The sequence below is a fragment of the Ahaetulla prasina genome, chromosome 17 (assembly GCF_028640845.1).
Source record: "Ahaetulla prasina isolate Xishuangbanna chromosome 17, ASM2864084v1, whole genome shotgun sequence".
In the NCBI taxonomy this organism is placed as follows: Eukaryota; Metazoa; Chordata; class Lepidosauria; order Squamata; family Colubridae; genus Ahaetulla; species Ahaetulla prasina.
The window spans coordinates 12,553,018-12,572,341 of NC_080555.1; the positions used below are offsets into that span (position 1 = coordinate 12,553,018).

General features: G+C 49.8%; 1 protein-coding gene across 1 annotated transcript; it reads right to left on the reverse strand.

Moving 5' to 3' along the window:
- Positions 1 to 913: 913 nt before the first annotated feature.
- On the reverse strand, positions 914 to 18,952 carry LOC131186837 (Golgi-associated RAB2 interactor protein 2-like). The gene is made up of 6 exons (XM_058160763.1): positions 18,629 to 18,952; positions 8,560 to 8,759; positions 6,765 to 7,008; positions 4,826 to 5,157; positions 2,613 to 2,671; positions 914 to 1,149 (listed from the first exon to the last, which is right to left on the reverse strand). Exons 1-6 carry the CDS (start codon positions 18,950 to 18,952, stop codon positions 1,025 to 1,027), a joined length of 1,284 nt encoding a protein of 427 aa, XP_058016746.1. The 3' UTR covers positions 914 to 1,024.
- Between the last annotated feature and the right edge of the window lie 372 nt (positions 18,953 to 19,324).

Below are 19,324 nucleotides of genomic sequence, written 5' to 3' on the forward strand. Positions count from 1 at the left end.
GGCTGCTGCAGTTATAAATCCAATGCCCGGTGTCACGGGCACAGCGCCCAGGCGACGACCAAAATAATGGTCATGCCTGTGGCCTCGAACCCCGCCAAGCCTAGGACGCGCCAGCATCGGTCCCCACAGTCCTGTATGTCGGCTGGGAGACCCCTGGCGAGCCGTCTGCGCGGCAGGTGTCCTTTTCGGAACACCTGGCCCCTGAGGGCCTCGGCGGCGGCCGGATTCGGGCGCTGGAGGCAGGAGAAACCTTCCAGACGTCCGTTGCCGCTGGATACCGGAAGTCGTCCTTGTACCTTATGATTCTTGATGAAGGTATCTTTTCGTTTATGTACACTGAGAGATTATGAATCAAGTCAAATTCCTTGTGTGTCCAATCACACTTGGCCAATATAAAATTCAATTCTATTGTATTCTATTGTATTCTATTGTATTGTATTGTATTGTATTGTATTGTATTGTATTGTATTGTATTGTATTGTATTGTATTGTATTGTATTGTATTGTATTCTATTCTATTCTATTCTATTCTATTCTATTCTATTCTATTCTATTCTATTCTATTCTAATCAGGGCAAAGCACAGACAAAGTGATTCTCAACTTGCCTTATCTTGAGGATGAGATACAAGCAAAATCTCAAAGTTTGGGACAGCCCCCTCTCCCCCCTCCGCTTTGTTAAGAAGCCAAGACAAGAAGTGATGCCTGACTCTGACAAGAGACATCATGCTGTTTTTTAAGTCTGTGTTTTTCAAATTGGGTAAATTTCAAACGGGTAGGCTTCAATTCCCAGAATTCCCCAGCCAGCAGGCTGGGGAATTCTGGGAGTTGAAGTCCAGCTGTCTTAAAAGTTGTGCCAGTTGGAAAACACCCCTCTACAAGACAGGACCACAGACAAGGTTTCCGAAATGTGTTTCTAGCCATCATCTTTACTAACGATTTCCTTTATTCAAGAAAGGAACGAGGCCTTTTTTGTCTGGTTCAGGCCTCTGATTTTTCTCAAGGGGATTGTGGGGAGGGGGCCGCTCAGCGTTTTCTTTCTTTGCTTGTCGAGGGCTTCCGGCTGCTGCGAGAACTCTTGGGGACTTTCTGGCTGCTCCCAGACAAGGAGCCCACGAAGGAGGAGATTTTCCTGGAAGCCTGGCTCACAACTGGAGAGGAAGGGAAGAGAAGAGACACAAGAGAAGATCTGGAGCTTAAGGTTGACATGAGGGGCTCCTTGGTGCTCTCTGGGCATGGCTGTTTTCTTGCAGGCCTTTCATGACCCAACTAGGTAACATCATCAGTGCTAGAAGGGAGTGGGGTTTGTGAGTGGGAAGGAGAGAGGGAGGGAAGGACGAGGAGGGGGAGGAGGAGGAAGAGGAGGAGGAGGAGGAAGAAGAATGTGGGGTTCTTAATCTCCTCTGAGCTTGGCTGTTTTCTTGCAGGCCTTTCATGACCCAACTAGATAACATCATCAGTGCTAAAAGGGAGTGGAGTTTGCTCCCGGTTTATATCAAATAGTTTGCCCTGCCATTGTTAGTGGGGCGTGGTTTTCTCCTTGGTGGCTCCTTGATTGGTGTAGGGAAGTGTTGGCGAACCTTTTAGACAATGAGTGCCCAAACTGTGCGTGCATGCCCAAACTGAAAGGTGCGCACCCGGCATGCACGGACATGTTCAGACGTGCCACAGGCGCAGCAGAGACCCAAAGAAAATCTGGCCAGTGGCAGGCAGTGCATCCCAACACCAGGTGTTGTGACTCATCCTCCCTCCTCTCCTCAGCCGGGCCCCTCCAACCGGGCCTTTTATCAGACTCCAAGTCTGATAATGAAGATGAATGGCCTATCATGACTCCAGCTCCCGGCCCTGGCCCCATGCCCGGAGACGATTCCAGGAGTGAAAGGACAAGCCCGATAAACCTCACTCATACAGCGTGCGTTCCTTTGGCTCAGCCTTCAGAGCAGGAAGCCAGCCAGGTGGTGGAATTACCCGGGCCTACTCCCTCTGACCCCTCCCTTTCCCAGACGCTGACAGCAGATCCAGCTGAAGACAATTCACTGTGGGTGGACCCTCGCTTCCGGAGATCTGAGAGGTGACGCCAGCAGAAGGAGGGGTGGGGCAGGCCTGGATAAATGCTGAGTCATGGAGCCACACCCCACAGCCTATATAAAGGACCTGCTTTTGGCATTCCAACCTTGAGTCAAGCAAAGTCTCATGTAGTTTGCTGATATCGGACTCTATCGCTGAAGTCACGATTCCTGCCTGCACTGATAAACCTCGAAGGAACTTGGGAAGCTGCAAAGGCTTCGTTGCCAAGTTTGTTACGGACTTCCTTGACTCGTTCATCGGAGTGGGGGTGGGACACGACACCAGCAGTGTGGCAAGAGGTAAGATCTTTTTCTTTCGTGAGCTTCTGTTTTGCCATTTGCATGGAAACAGAAGCTCATGGAAGAAACGCCACCGAGACCTGACCTGGGGTGATGGTCTGTGTGCGAGTGGAAAGGGCTCTGCGTGCCATAGATTTGCCATCATGGGTGTAGGGTCTCCTGTTTGAGCAGTGGGCAGGACTAGAAGACCTCCGAGGCCCCTTCCAACTACGTTATTCTGCGATTCTGAGTCCGGCAGCCTTGCTTACCTCTCTTGGACGAATGGCTTCGGCGAGATCGGCTCGACTTGCTTCGGGTTTTGCTTTTTCTGCAAGAGGAATGGTTTTCGTCAGAACTCCCACCCGTCTTGAGGAACCGTTCCCGTGCTGGCCCACTCCACCAATTCGCCCACTGGTGCTGCCGGACATCCAGCCAGGGTGCAGCAGACGGTACCCGTTTGGCCCCCTCATCGATTCATTCAGAAACATACGGATGGAAAAAAGGGTTTGCTGCTCATTTGTAGAGTTAGGATAAACTCAGGATAAGGCAGGGATGAAATCTAAAAATTTTCTGTGGGCATGGCTTAATTGATGGGCATGGCTTGGTGGTCAGGTGACTCGGTGGGTGTGGCTTGGTGGTCAGGTGACTGAATGGGCATGGCCAATAATAATAAATAATAAAAATAATAAACAAAGTATACAAAACTTGGGAGCGCACCGGTCTTTAAATAGTGCCTCTATTTCTTTAAAAATAGAGGCACTGGTCTACTAATTGCCTTTTTTTGGGAGCGCACCAGTCTACCTTCTTTAAAAATAGAGGCACCGGTCTACTAATTGTCTTTTTTTGGGAGCGCACCGGTCTACCTTCTTTAAAAATAGAGGCACCGGTCTACTAATTGCCTTTTTTTGGGAGGCACCGGTCTACCTTCTTTAAAAATAGAGGCACCGGTCTACTAATTGTCTTTTTTGGGGGAGCGCACCGGTCTATCTTCTTTAAAAATAGAGGCACTGGTCTGCTAGCTGCCTACAGTACTGATCAGCTGTAGTGCTGCCCTTTGAAGCACCACAGTAGTCATTTAAGGCCGTTTGCAGCTATATCGCCACCGAGTGCTTCAGGGACAGAGAAGAGGAACTGCGAGGTGTAGGTGGTGGTGGGGCAGTGATTTTTGCTACTGGTTCTCCGAACTACCCGCCCCCCATTGCTACCGGATTGCGCAATCCGGTCTGAACCGGGAGCATTTCACCGCTGGGATAAGGGATGGTGGAAGGCTTTGTCGAAACAGGGAAGGTTGATGGTTTGAATTCTGAGTTGAAAGCTGACTACTGAAGGGGGGGCGGCGGGGAAGAGCGGGAATAAAGGAAATAAAAGCATGCCGAGAATAAATAGAATACGAAGCAAAAGGTTCAACTTTGCTCAACTTCAACCACAAGGTATGTGGACTTCAACTCCCAGAATTCCCCAGCTAAGTGACATCATCAGTGCTAGAAGGGAGTGGGGTATCCGGAGTGAAGGAAGAGGAGGAGAGGAGGAAGAGGACGACTGTGGGGGGGGGGGTCCTTGGTGCTCTCTGAACTTGGTTGTTTTCTTGCAGACGTTTCATTACCCAACTAAGGAACATCATCAGTGCTAATGGGTGTGGGATTTGCTCCCTGTTTAGCTGTTTAGATCAGGGGTCTCCAACCTTGGTCCCTTTAAGTCTTGTGGACTTCAACTCCCAGAGTCCCTCAGCCAGCAAAGCAGGGGTCTCCAACCTTGGTCCCTTTAAGATTTGTGGACTTCAACTCCCAGAGTCCCTCAGCCAGCAAAGCAGGAGTCTCCAACCTTGGTCCCTTTAAGACTTGTGTACTTCAACTCCCAGAGTCCCTCAGCCAGCAAAGCTGGGAGTCTCCAACCCTGGTCCCTTTAAGACTTGTGGACTTCAACTCCCAGAGTCCCTCAGCCAGCAAAGCAGGAGTCTCCAACCTTGGTCCCTTTAAGACTTGTGGACTTCAACTCCCAGAGTCCCTCAGCCAGGAAAGCAGGAGTCTCCAACCTTGGTCCCTTTAAGACTTGTGGACTTCAACTCCCAGAGTCCCTCAGCCAGCAAAGCAGGAGTCTCCAACCTTGGTCCCTTTAAGACTTGTGGACTTCAACTCCCAGAGTCCCACAGCCAGCAAAGCTGGCTGAGGAACTCTGGGAATTAAAGTCCACAAGTCTTAAAGGAACCAAGGTCAGAGACCCCTGGTTTAGATGACAGTAGCTTGCCCTGCCAGTATTGAGGTGGGGTTGTTTCTCCTTGGGAGTTCCTTGTTTGGAGTATTGTTTTCCGCAGGATTGTTTGTCTGGGGTTAATCCCTGCTTGCCTGTTAAAAGGTGATCTTTTCTGGCCTGATGTTGTTACCTAGCTGGGTTATGAAACGTCTGCAGGAAAACAGCCAGAGTGCCCTGAGGGACCCCCACCCCACCCCCACTTGACCCTTATCTGGCAGTTTCCATGAGATACCTTTGACCTCCTGCCCCATGGGCCACCTCCTGGGTCTCCTTGGGAGCATCTCTGGTCTCGTATCTGCTGATGGGTAACAGCGCCATGGGGTTCTCTTTCCTTTCCTGTGGGACACTCCAGGGCTCCTCCATGGAGCTGTGGGCCTCCAGTGGGAAAGGGCTCTCCAGCCTCTCTTGGATGGCCATCAAGGTCGGGGTGGGGCTTGTGGAGACACTAGGAGTGTCCAGGAAGTCCATTGTGTTGCCGGGACTGTCCAGGATCTCTTCCTGCAGGGTGCTCAGCACTTCTGCGATGGAGATCTCTCTCTCCTCCGAGGCCTGGGTGGCAGAACTCTGTGGGGGGAAAAAAGAAGTTGTAAGGGAATAGATATCCTGAAATACTAGAATTATTAGAAACTTGCTAATTGTTTCTTGCAACATATCCATCATGATAGAAAGAATTCTATCGTTTAAGAAAAAGGGAGACATGAAGGGAATAGCAATAAATAAATAGAAACTTGTTCTGTCCCCCGTCGCCTCTGTCCGAGCGATGGCTTAATTAGCCGGCAACTATCAGCTCTGGCAGCAAACTGGCGAGCGTCTGCCAAGTGACTCTGTTATCTCCCTTGATGCCGATGAGTCACCCAGGAACAAACAGAACTTCAGCTCTTAGTTAAGCAGTTAATTTGCCTGCTATGAAGAGGCATAGCAGCCCCTGCTGCTTTTATATCCTGTGGGGTGTGGCTCCGTGACTCAACGCTTCCTAGGCCTGCCCCACCCCTGCTTCTGTTGTTCCCGCCTCTCCTGCCTACGAAACCTAGGGTCCAGCCAGGCCTGATTGCCATCAGCCGGGTCTGGAGGCGTGGCCTGGGGGGGAAGAGTCAGGGGACGGAGGCCTCGTTATCTCCTCCACCTGGCCTGCCTCTGGCTCCTGGAGCTGAGCCAGGGAAGCTGGTGCTCCTGAGGTAAGTCGTGATGGCCCTTCCCCCTCACTTTCCAAGTCACTTTCTGGCAGGGGGCTTGGCTCGGGGGGGCGCAGACACAACAGAAACTTATCATTCTATAGACATTTGTTCTATGGTAAATGTATATATATGTTATAATGCTGTAAAAGTATTTCCTTTCTCTATTCCTGTAAAGAACATACGCTTGCACTAAAGTATTATCCTGCATTAAGATCTAAAACCTCCATAAAATGCCACTCTGTTTCCCACAGAAACTGTCACGGATCCCAGAGCAATCTACACACCTTTTGTACTGTTAATAGGGGACCAAGTGGCTAATTAGGAAGACAAAAGGAGGAAAAGATAACGAAAAATAAACACTGCAGAAAGACGTAAATCTGGAGTTAGATTACATTACTGACTTTTACAATGTAGTTAGATTATATGACTAGAGTAATTAGAATACTACAAAGACCTTTTTTTGGTATAAAAGAGGACATTGCTTTGTCTCATTTTTTGTAGTTCTTCCCGGCATGTAACTTGTATGTCTTTGGAACAGCTAACCATTTAAGCTTGATCAAGATTAAATGCTATTTTTTTTTAAATTTGCATTTATATCCCGCCCTTCTCCGAAGACTCAGGGTGGCTTACAATGTGTTAAGCAATAGTCTTCATCCATTTGTACAAAGTCAACTTCTATTGCCCCCAACAATCTGGGTCCTCATTTTACCTACCTTATAAAGGATGGAAGGCTGAGTCAACCTTGGGCCTGGTGGGGCTTGAACCTGCAGTAATTGCAAGCAGCTGTGTTTGTAACAGACTGTCTTACCAGCCTGAGCCACCAGAGGCCCAGTTTTACTCAAGGCTCTGTTTAAGTTTCTTGATTGGCAGTTATGAGCTTAAACATATTAATATTGGACCTTACAAAGTGATGTAAGAGGGATAGTCCAGAGCAGCCTTCTCCAAGCAGGCGCCCTCCAGATCTCCCCAAACTCCCCAACCAGCTTGCCAACTCACGATGGTTGCTTGGGGGGCTAAATCCCCAGACTTCCAGGGGTCTTGGCGCCACTTATCCTGGTTAATGTCCGAGCGGGGCCGAAGGAGATGGACCACCTTGATCCACAAGTCAAAGTTGTCCTTCTGGTTGTCTGCTGGGGGACAAAGCTGGAGGTAGAAGGTGCGGCCGGTCACCATCTTGAATCGCAGCTGCTTCTTCTCCTGGTCGTGGATGGTGATCTTGACGAAGCACAGCGGAAGGAGCCTGAGGAGGGGAGGGAAGACTGTGTGGAGGGGCGAGGAACTGGCTCATGCAATGTGGGGCTGGGGGGGCTTGCCCTGGGCCACCTCCCTCCATCCGGTTTATCATTGATTTATTTGCTGGGGTTTAGATCAGTGATAGTCAACCTGGTTGCTACCGCCCACTACTGGGCGTTCCAGCTTTCATGGTGGGCGGTAGGGGTTTTGTCCGATACTGAAGCACTTTCCTTTTTTTTAATTTAATTGACCTTTTAAAAATTTTTCATAGCATTATTGAAAAACATTTCCATTAGGTTTTCATCAAATTCCCCGTGACAGTTTAAATTTCTGAAAATATACTATTTGTATTGCCCGCGTATAAGTTTAGTTCACGTTACATAAGTGGAACTAAATGGCGCTATAGTGCGACCGCAAACAAAAGAGCCTCGTCCCAGAATAGCTCGCGCATCTCCTCTCCCCCCCCACACCACCCAGCTGTAACAGACAAGCAGAGCTGGTAGCTGGCACCCCCCCACCCCCCAAACCCAATCCACGATGTGCGAGAGGCATGTGCAGACGATGATACAAAGTGCATTACTGTGGGAACCGGTGGGCGGTTAGAAAATTTTACTACTAACGGAGATACAAAAGTGGGCGCTAGGTATGAAAAGGTTGACTACCCCTGGTTTAAATGCTGCTGTAAAGAGAATCTTTGTAGCTCAGGACTGGACTCTGGAGTCCTTAGTGCTCTCTGAGCTGGGCTGTTTTCCTGCAGGCGTTTCATGACCCAACTAGGGAACATCATCAGTGCTAGAAGGGAGGGGGGGGTTGCAGAGAGGAGGAGGAGGAGGAGGAGGAGGAGAGGGAGTATGGTAGCAATTGTGAGGTCCTGGGTGCTCTCTGAGCTTAGTGGTTTCATAACCTAACCAGATAACATCACCAGTACTGGAAGGGAGGGGTGTTTACTCTCTTTTACCCCAATCAAGAAACTGCCAATGCAGAGGAAGGAACCACCAAGAAGAGAGTAACGCTCCCGCCAACACTGGCAGGGCAAGCCACTGTATATATAGAGAGAACAAATCCTTCTACCTTCTAGCACTGATATTGTTCACTAGTTGGGTCCTAAAAACGTCTGCAAGAAAACAATCAAGAATACCAAGGTCTCCACAGTCCTCCTCCCCCTCCCCCTCCTCCCCACAAACCCCACTCGCTTCTTGCACTGATGAAGTTACCTGCTTTGGTAATGAAACGTCTGCAAGAAAACCACCAATCTCAGAGAGCACCGGGGACTCCACAGGGAGTCCCCGACTTGCGTGCATTTGGTGAGTGACCGTTCCAAATGACCACAACCCTCTGCTGTCTTATAGCCCCTACAAGTAGCGAGTCCACTAGCATTTGAGCCCCTCTTAACAAAGTCCAGGAGTTCCAAAGCTGGCTGAAGAGTTTTCCTGCATCTCTTCCCAAAGCCGGTCCTAATTGCTTCGGAGTACAATTAAGGCCAAGGGAGGGACCACGAAAATGCAGCCCAGTCCGGAGTGGGGGAGAGGGGAGGGGAGAGATGGCCGAGGAGCCTTACCTGGTGAGCTCAAACTTCCTGTTCCGAGTCCGGGGGCGATACCTCTGCTGCAGGTTGGGTGGCAGCTGTTGAGGCAGGAGGACTGGGCGGGCCAGCAAGAGCACGTCGGGCACCGGAAGACCTGGGCTGGTGGCTGCAATGGCGACACGCACCTGCTGCACCTGATTGTGCACATCGAGAATCCCACCTTGCTTGCTGACCTGGGAGACACGAGGGGGGGGAGGGGGCGCCCAGGTAGCCTGTTAACCTGCAAACCGTGGTTGGAATCTCCCCCTTTTTTTCTGCCTTCCTGAGTAGGAGATGAAGGTGGCGCCACCTCAACGTGTTGAGAAAACACAGAACAGGTAGTCCTTGGCTTACAATCATTCGCTTAGCGACCATAGTTAAAACAGCATTGAAAATAGTGACCTGTATGCCTGTTTTCCACACAACCGTTCCGGCATCCCAGTGGGTGACGTGATCAAGATTCGGGCACTTGGCCACTGGCATGTACTTATGACGGTTGCAGCTTCCTGGGCTCATCTGATCAACACCCGGAGACTTCAGCTAGTTCAGAATGCGGCTGCGCGGGTTATTGAGGGAGCGGTCCGGAGCTCCCACCTAACACCTATCCTGCGCAGACTGCACTGGCTACCTGTTGGCTACCGGGTGCGCTTCAAGGTATTGGTTACCACCTTTAAAGCGCTCCATGGCTTAGGACCGGGCTATCTACGGGACCATCTACTGCCGGCTTCTATCTCCCATCGTCCGGTACGTTCCCACAGAGAGGGACTCCTCAGGGTGCCGTCAGCCAAACAATGTCGACTGGCGGCCCCCAGGGGGAGGGCCTTCTCTGTGGGGGCTCCGACCCTGTGGAACGAGCTTCCCCCCGGGCTTCGACAACTACCTGACCTTAGGACCTTTTGCCGCAAACTTAAAACCTATTTATTTCGTATGGCTGGACTGGCCTGATTTTAAATTCTAAATTTTAAATTTTAATTGAATTTTGATGGGTTTTAAATTTCTGTACTTTTATGGGGTGTAAGGTTATTTTAAATTTTCTGGCAAATTTGAATCAGTTTTTTAAGGGTTGTTTTAATTATTGTGTATGTTTCTGTTTGTATTTTATTTGCCTGTTCACTGCCCTGAGTCCTTCGGGAGAAGGGCGGTATACAAATTAAAAGATCATCATCATTATTATTATTATTATTATTGTTGTTGTTGTTGTTGTTGTTTTGTTGTTATTATTATTATTATTTCTAACCTGCCCAGCTGGCTTCCGACAAGCCAAGTCAGTGGAGGAAGTCAGCTTTGTTTAACAAGTTCACTTGACCACTGCCGTTTTATTTTTTATTTTATTTTATTTTATTTTATCTGTCATAACAGCATACATAAGCATAAGCATGAAGCAACTATACAACATATAAGCATATATATGAGTATGTAATAACTATATAAATTGGATATAATGAAAGGAAACAGCAGGACAGGAACGGTGGGCACGCTGGTGCTCTTATGCACGGCCCTTACGGACCTCGTAGGAATGGGGTGAGGTCAATAGTAGACAGTTTTTGGTTAAAGCTTTGGGGATTTTGAGAAGAGACCACAGAGTCAGGTAGTGCATTCCAGGCATTAACAACTCTGTTACTGAAGTCATATTTTCTGCAGTCAAGATTGGAGCGGTTAACATTAAACTTAAATCTATTGTTTGCTCTTGTATTGTTTTGCTTAACAGCGGTGGCAGAAAAGGTCATAAAATGGGGCAAAGCTCACTTAACCACCGCTAAAAATTTCAGACTCACTTGTGGCCATAAACTGAGGATTACCTTAACAGATTTAACAGATTAACAGAGTTGTAGGTCATCTAGTCCAGGGGTCTCCAACCTTGGCAACTTTAAGACTTGTGGACTTCAACTCCCAGAATTCCTCAGACAGCTTTGCTGGCTGAGGGACTCTGGGAGTTGAAGTCCACAAGTCTTAAAGTTGCCAAGGTTGGAGACCCCTGATCTAGTCCATCCCCCTGCCCAAGCAGGCGACCCTACGCCATTTCTGACAGGTGGCAGCCCAGCCTCTTCTTGAAAGCCTCCAGTGATGAAGCTCCCACAACTTCTGAAGGCAACTTCTGCTCCACGGGTGGATTGCTTTTTTTATAGTCTGTGTTAGGTTTGGGTATTGACGAGGCAGGAGACCAGGTTAGTGACAACAGCTCTTTAATATAGTGTGACCCAGCAAAACTCTGGAGAAAAACCTCTCCTTATATACACTTCAGCCTGAGGCTGCATCCAATCAGAGACGAGATATTTCCCGCCTAAAACTCCCGCCAAAACTTACAGTAATACATTACACTCCTTCCCTCCCAGAAGGCACTTTGCCCATATTTGCATACTACTTCTCTACGTAGTCCTGCAGGTACGTGCCTCCTGACTCTCCCGGACCTGCAGTTCACTTTCTGGAGTTGAGTCGAGCTTGCCGGAGGGACTTTTCGTTCCTCTGAGCTCCTCCTCCCGCCATCCGGCCCTGGATTATTCGCCGGCTCGGACCTGCTGTCCTCTAGAGGGACCGGAGGGTGTCGCTGGACCTCGCCTGACTCAGATAAGTCTCTGTTTGGTTCTTTGCTTACGATTTCTGTTTGTTCTCGGCTCCAGTCAGCTGTGGGGTTAATTAAATCATAGTCAGGGCTGGTCTCGCCTAATTCTGCCTTATCGCTCAATCTGTTTCTTAATTGATCTATGTGGCGCCCAGATTCTGCCATCGCCTAGCTCCACTAGATAGATTTGGGGCCCGCTTTGTCTATGATTCTCCCTCTTCCAGCTAGGGCCGCGCTGTAATTATGTGCCCACACTGAGTCTCCTATGGCTATTTCTCTGAGTTTCTATCTGGTTTTGTTTTGAACCCGTCCTGTATGTAGCTTGGGTGCAGCCGGTCTAGTGGGCATCTTAGCTTCCGCCCCATTAGCAGCTCGGCTGGGCTGCGCCAGTGGCTACACAGGGGTCCTGTGTTGGACAGTTAGGAATGCGCCGATTTGTGACTGCCAATCGCCGGGCTACTTCGTGATAGCGCTTCTTCGCACCGAACAAACGCTCAGCAAGGCCGTTCGACGCAGGGTGGAACGGCGCTGAGAGGGCATGTCGGATGCCCTCTTCAGCCAGGTACCCTTCAAATAATGCTGCGGTGAACTGTGGCGTTATCGGACACGATGGTGTCCGGTAGCCAGCCATGTGTGGCGAAAAGGTGTTTTAGGGCTGCAGTGACAGCTCCAGCGGTTGTGGATTTCATTAGATGATCTCCAGCCATTTGGAGAATGCATCCACCACAATTAGAAATGTTTGGCCGTGGAAGGGCGGCAAAATCAATGTGTATGCGGGACCAAGGGCCTTGGGGTTTCTCCCACTCCAACACTGGGGCCGTGGGAGGTAGTGGTCTGGATTCCTGACATACTTGGCATCGGCCAACCCTGTCACTGATTTCCCTGTCCATTAGGGGCCACCAGACATAGCTCCTCGCTAACCCTTCATCCTCACAATTCCTGGGTGACCCTCATGCAGGAGTTCCAGGACTTTTTCTCAGCTTCTGGAACTACCACCCTATCCCCCAGAGCAGGCACCCCTTGTACAGACAATTCTTTTTCTTTACAAACTCTTTAAAACGCTCGCCCGGCGATCCATCTCCCTTGAACCCATCCAATCACAGTTCTTAATACAACGTCCGGTATGAGGCCCGAGCCACTTCCTGAGATGTGGCTGGGCCAGAGTCCAAGAGTCAATTAGTAGAACGGGTGCCCGGGGTGGGGTCCTCGATTTCCTGGCAATGGGCATCTGCTCAGTGCGTCTGCATGCCCCAGCTCCTTTCCAGGCCGATGCTGCAGTTTGTAGGAGTAGGCGGCCAGAAAATAGTCCATCTGGTCAGTCTAGGTGAGAGTGCTACTGGCGCCACGGTCGCCAGCCAGTAACCCCAATAGCGGTCTGTGATCCGTCACAATTTCAAAGTCTCGCCAAAAACGATTCGTGAAATTTCTTCACCCTGACACTATTGCGAGAGCCTCCCTATCTAGCTGGCTGTAATTCTTTCAGCCGGGACATCGCTCGTGAATAGAACGCTATAGGGGCTTCAGTGCCGTTTGGGAGTCTGTGGCTAAGTACAGCTCCTACTCCATAGGGGATGCATCACAAACCAATACTAACGGCAGTCTGTTGTTGTATTGTATTAACAGGCTATCGCTTGATAGCAAACTTTTACTGCCTCAAATGCTCTGTTTTCTGTCTTTCCCCAAGACCAAACAGCGTTTTCCTAACAACTTGTGCAGCGGTTCAGCAACGGTTGCTTTGTTTCTTAAAATACAGCATAAAAGTTTACCAGACCCAGGAAAGCCTGGAGTTCTGTCTTGTTTTTGGGTGCTGGGGCTCTCTTTATCGCTTGACCTTACTCTCGGTGGGGTGAATTCCATTCTTATCTATCCTATATCCCAAAATTCCACTGACTCGACCCCACCTGGCATTTTTTTGCTTTAACTGTCAGGCGGCTGACCGAAAATGGCCAAAACTTTCCTCAGCCGCTCCCCAGTTCTTCCAAATTCTTCCCGATACCAACACGTCATCGAAATAGGGCGACTCCTGGTAGCCCCTGTAGGAGCCGTTCCATCAGATTTTGAATAGCCCAGGCTACGCTACCCCAAACTGTAACCGAGTGCATTTAAAGGCACCTCGGTGCGTTACAATGGTCTGGGCTTCAGCTGTGCTAGCATCTACGGGTAGCTGTTGCACGCTTGTGCCAAGTCTAATTTGGCAAAACTTGTCCGTGCCCTAGTGAGTGCAATAAGTGTTGCACTACTGGAACTGGGTAGGCGCTCTTTGCAATGCTTTGTTCAAGGTAGCCTTGTAATCAGCGCAAATTCTTATGGACCCGTCTGGTTTTACAGGGTGACGATTGGCGTCTCCCATTTGGCATGGTCAACTGGCACTAGTATCCCTGGCTGACTAATTTATCTAACTCTTTGTCGATTTTAGGTTTGAGTGCAAAGGAACCCTCCTTGCCTTTAACCTAATGGGAGCTATTTGGGGTCTAAATTGAAGGAGATAGGGGTCCCTTGTACTTGCCTAAACGGTCCTCGAATCGTCTGCGAATTCCTCCATTAGGGTGTTTTGCAGGTTGCATCCGTCCGTGGACGCCAGTCACCCCATTCCCAACGCCTGAACCAGTCTAGCCCCAGCAAGCTTGGCAAGGTTCCTCGACTAACGTGATGGGCAGGGTCTTTTCGTATGTCCCAGACTTGACCTCGACGGTCGTTGTCCCTCGAACAGGGATGCGGTTGCCCTGGTAATCCTGCACCCGGAGCCGTTGTTTCTGTAGCTTGCGCTGCGATGTGTGGCAAGGCTTTCACAAAAGTGTCCCAGGACATGATTGAGATAGCTGATCCTGTGTCTACTTCCAGTCGGCACGGTACGCCTTCAATCGTCGGGTTTGTGAAGATCTTTTCTTCGATGCGGGTAGCTGCGTGGTCTATGGTAACAGTCATTCGGTTTGACTCCGCGCTCTTTCTTTCCTGGCCAATCGCGGGTCGCCTCGCCGATCTCGCGCTCTGATTGGCTGGTTTGAAATTTCGGCGGGAATGTGGGGTTTGCATCTCTGGCTCAGAGCCGCTCTGATTGGCCGATTTGAATTTTCGGCGGAGGAAGGGGTGCTCGGCAGACTTGAGCCAGGTGCCCTTCCTTTCACACCGCCGCAAATGGCGCCCTGAACTTACATCTTTGGCGCTGATGTCGCCCGCAACTTCCGCATTCCTCCGGGTCTTCCTTGTCGATTTTCCGGTGTAGTGGACTTCTTCCTCCTCTTCGCTGGTTGACTCACGATAGGTTTCTTCGTGGTGGACTGTGCTCGGCTTTGCGCCCGCCATCGGCGTGAGTCGCTTTGTAAGGTGTCTGCTGCATGGTTGGACATCTCATGGGCTCTGGCTTCGTCCAGGCGTTTGCCAATGTCAGGTTGCTCTTGGCTAGCAACCGTCTCCTCAAACGGATGTCTCTGACCCCCGTATAAGTTGTTCCAGCAGCTCTTCGTCCAGATCGCGGTACTCGCAATGCTTGGAGGCTTGTCTCAGGGCTGCCATGTAGTCGCTGATAGACTCGCCTTCTTGTTGCCTGCGCCCCCAAACTCGCACCGTCGAACGTATTTGGACGGGCTGGTGCGTAGTGATTCTTCAGGAGGGTCTGAAGGGTCTGCCACGATACGGAGTGTAGCGGTGTTGGCTCCGCTAGGGCTTCTGCGACGGCGATGACTGCGGACCCACAGTGGCTTATGAAGTAAGCCCGTTTACGGTTGTCGGAGACTCCCTGTAGCTCGTTGGCCTCCAGGAAACTCTCGAAACGGGTCATGTATATTCCCCATGTCTCCTGGGCAGGGTCAAACGGAGTGGGTGGCGTGTAGCCGGTCATCGCTGCATTCGCCGTCACCTTGCTGGGTTTGAGTCTCGTAGTGAGTTCAGCTCTGTTCTGGTGCTCTGCCTCAAAATCCCATCCTCGTCGCCAATGTTAGGTTTGGGTATTGACGAGGCAGGAGACCAGGTTAGTGACAACAGCTCTTTAATATAGTGTGACCCAGCAAAACTCTGGAGAAAAACCTCTCCTTATATACACTTCAGCCTGAGGCTGCATCCAATCAGAGACGAGATATTTCCCGCCTAAAACTCCCGCCAAAACTTACAGTAATACATTACAGTCTGGTGACCAAAACTGGATGCAGTATTCCAGGTGTGGCCTTACTAAGGCTTTATAGAGTGGAGTTACTACCTTCCCTTGATCTTGATTGTATCCCTCTGTTAATGCAACTTAGCATTGCATTGCCTGTTCTGTATTCCATCCAAAGAAGAAAAAAGTCAAACTTAAAACTCTCCAAACTTTTCACATTGCACAAATGCCGTGACTGAGCCCCGAGAGCACCAAAAGGCTGGGGTCCCAGTGGGTCTCAGGGGTCCAGACCAGGGTTCAGGGTAAACAAGCCCCTTCCACCGCCGGATGGCATTCTAACAATCTCCCATCCCGGAAGCAAGGAAACCTCCTTCAAACCACCTCCCACCCCCAAGGGATGCCAGCCTCATATCCAGTGGCAATCTGTTCCGCAGCCCAACTTATTCTAACATTAAAAAACCTCCCTGGATCAGTTCCAAATTTTCCTGCTTTCAGCGTCAAAGGTTGCAACCTTAGCAGGGCAGGATTCACCTGTCTCTCTGCTCACATTTCCCAAGCCAAGGACGCCTGGTATCATCAGCCTCTCTCCGACCCCTTTCCTTGAGGCATCCTTGGCCCTTTGCTGTCATTTCCCTTGGGAGAGGTGCTCCTTTGGGATCCCTGTCCTGCAGGTTGGGGAACCTAACAGATCACCTGGGAGATCTCATGGAAGATCACTGCTATCTGTGGGGAGGGAGAGCAGCGGGAAGGAAGTGAGGGGATCTGGCAATGGCGGATGGGGAACTGTGGCTTCCTCTGCAGGTAGTCCTTGACTTATGACCGCAACGGGAACCTCTGTCACTGAGCGATGAAATTGTTAAAAGTCGTCATGTGACTGCACTGGATTTTTTTTTTAACATGTTGTTAAGTGAATTATGCCTTTGCCTCAGTGGTGGGATTCAACCAGTTCACACCACTTCGGGAGAACCGGTTGTTAATTTTCTGAGCAGTTTGGCAAACTGGCTGTTGGAAGAAATTATTAGGGCAGAGAACCGGTTGTTAAATTACTTGAACCCCACCACTGCTTTGCCTGACTGTGCTTGTTGGAAACCAGGGGAGAAGGTTGTAATTGGGGGAAATCGCATGATCTCAGGATGTTGGGATGTCATAAACACATGCCAGTTGCCAGGTGCAAAAATTTTGATCAGGTGAGTGTGTTGTTGTTGTTAGTTGTGAAGTCATGTCCGACCCATTATGATCCCATGGACAACGTTCCTCCAGGCCTTCCTGTCCTCTACCATCCTCTGGAGTCCATTTAAACTCACACCGACTGCTTCAGTGACCCCCATCCAGCCACCTCCTTCTCTGTCGTCCCCTTCTTCTTTAGCCCTCCATCTTTACCAGCATTCGGCTCTTCTCCAGTGAGTCCTTCCTTCTCATTAGGTGGCCAAAGTATTTCAGTTTCCTCTTCAGGATCTGGCCTTCTAAAGAGCAGTCAGGATTGTTCTCCTCTAGGACTGACTTGTTTGTTCGCCTTGCAGTCCAAGAGACTCGCAGGATTCTTCTCCAGCACCAGAGTTCAAAGACCTCAATTCTTTGGCGCTCAGCCTTTCTTATGGTCCAACCTTCACAGCCATACATTGCAACTGGGAAAACCAGAGCCTTGACTATACGCACTTTTGTTGGCAGGGTGATGTCTCTGCTTTTTAGTACGCTGTCTAGATTTGCCATAGCTTTCCTCCCCAGGAGCAAGCGTCTTTTAATTTCTTGGCTGCAGTCCCCATCTGTGGTGATCTTGGAGTTCAGGAAAATAAAATCTATCACTACCTCCATTTCTTCCCCATCTATTTTCCAGCAATTGAGAGGGCCGGATGCCATGATTTTAGTTGAGTTTCAAGCCAACTTTTGCACTCTCCTCTTTCACCCGCATCAAGAGGTTCTTTAGTTCCTCTTTGCTTTTTGCCAGTAGAGTGGTATCATCTGCATATCTGAGGTTGTTGATATTTCTCCTGGCAATCTTAATTCCAATTTTTGATTCATCCAGCCCCGCCTTTCTCATGATGTGCTCTGCATATAAATTAAATAGGGTGACAGTATACAGCCTTGCTGGACTCCTTTCCCAATTTTGAACCAAACAGTGGTTCCATGTCCAGTTCTCACTGTTGCTTCATGAGGTGAGTGTGAGGACACTGAAAATGCACAGAACAGAATAACACAATTGAGAGGGACTTTGGAGGTCATCTATTACAACCCTCTGCTAAGCAGGAGACCCTAGGCCTAGATGATTTCAGACAACTGGCTGTCCAGTCTCTTCTTAAAAAAACTCCAGTGATGGAGCAAACTCAATGTCCTGTCCTCCCTCGCCTCCATCCGAATGATGGCTTAATTAGCCGGCACTTATTAGCTCTGGCAGCAGAATAGCCAGCGTCTGCCAAGAGCCTCCATTATCTTCCACGATGCTGGTGAGTCACCCAGAAACAAACTTCAGCTCTTAATCAGTGGATTTGCCTGTTACAAAGAGACACAGCAGCTCTCGCTTCCTTTTATATCCTGTGGGGTGTGGCTCCATGACTCAGCATTTCCTAGGCCTGCCCCACCCTTGCTTCTGTTGTTCCTGCCTCTCCTGCCTACGAAACCTAAGGTCCAGCCAGGCCTGGTTGCCATCAGCCGGGTCTGAAGGCATGGCCTGGGGGGGGGAAAGAGTCAGGGGACGGAGGCCTCATTATCTCCTCCACCTGGCCTGCCTCTGGCTGCTGGAGCTGAGCCAGGGAAGCCGGTGCTCCCGAGGTAAGTCCTGATGGCCTTTCCCCCTCACTGTCCAAGTCACTTTCTGGCAGGAGGCCCGGCTCGGGGGGCGCAGACACAACACACAACTTCTGGAGGAAGCCATTCCATGCATCCATCTATCTATCCTTCCCTCCGTCTGTCTGCCATGCAGCTTATGTGTCTCAGGAACATAGACTCCTAGACCGGCAAGGGACCTTGGAGGTCTTCTAGTCCAACCCCTTGTGCAAGCAGGAGACCCTATACCATTTCAGACAAGTGGATGTCCAGTCTTCTTAAAAACCTATAGTCATGGAACACCCACAACTTCTGGTGGCAAGCTGTTCCACTGGTTAATTGTCCTCACTGTTAGGAAGTGTCTCCTTAGTTCCAGGTTGCTCCTCTTCTTGATTCGTTTCCATCCATTATTTCTCATCTTGCCTTCTGAAGAACCCCCTCTTCCTTGGGGCAGCCCCATAGATATTGGAAGACTGCAATGGTTGTAAGTGGGAGGACTGGTCACTATTTTCAGCATCGTCCTAACTTGGAAAGGTTGCTAAATGAATGCTCTAAGTCCATGGCCACCTGTATTCCTGAGCACGGCTGCTTCCTGGGGGTCTGGATGGGGCCCCGGCCACCTCCCGGGCTCCTTCTGCTCCTTGACCTCTTACCTGGACGAAGTCGCTCTCAAACATGGCAGCGCACTTGAGCAGGTTGTACTCGCCCAGGCGCAGCTGGCGCTGCAGAGGTCCCATGTTGGTGTTGAAGAGGCCTCGGCTGCTGGTGGGGTTTTTGGGGGCCTTGGGTCCTTCTGTCACCTTGGCTCCTTCCAGGCCTGCCTGGGAAGAGGGGGCAGCGATTGGAAGAGGGCAGGGGCCAGGCCTAGCCCAAGAATGACCTAGGACAGTCCGTTTGGGGTCTGGTTGCGCACAATTGACAGAGTCTTGCCGGACTAAATAGCAATAGCATTGTAGGCTTAGATTATGCCGCCCCATAGTGCTTTAAGAGACTCTCTAGGCAGTTTACAACGTCAAAGCTTTATTGCTTGCCCCCAACAATCTGGGTCCTCATTTTTATTTATTTTATTTTATTTATTTTTATACTTTTATACCGCACCATCTCCCGTCGGACTCAGGGCGGTTCACAGGCATATTAAAAATACAACAATAATAAATAAGCAATTTAAAACCCAATTAAAACAAGATATTATAATCGCCAAATCACTAAAACGGTAGAAAACCGGTTAAAACCCATTAAAATTGACTAAAATATTTTATTCTTAGGCTAGTCCAGCATTTTACTGACCTCGGAAGGATAGAAGGCAGAGACAAACTTCAACCCTGTCAGAATGGAAGATCCAGACTCTG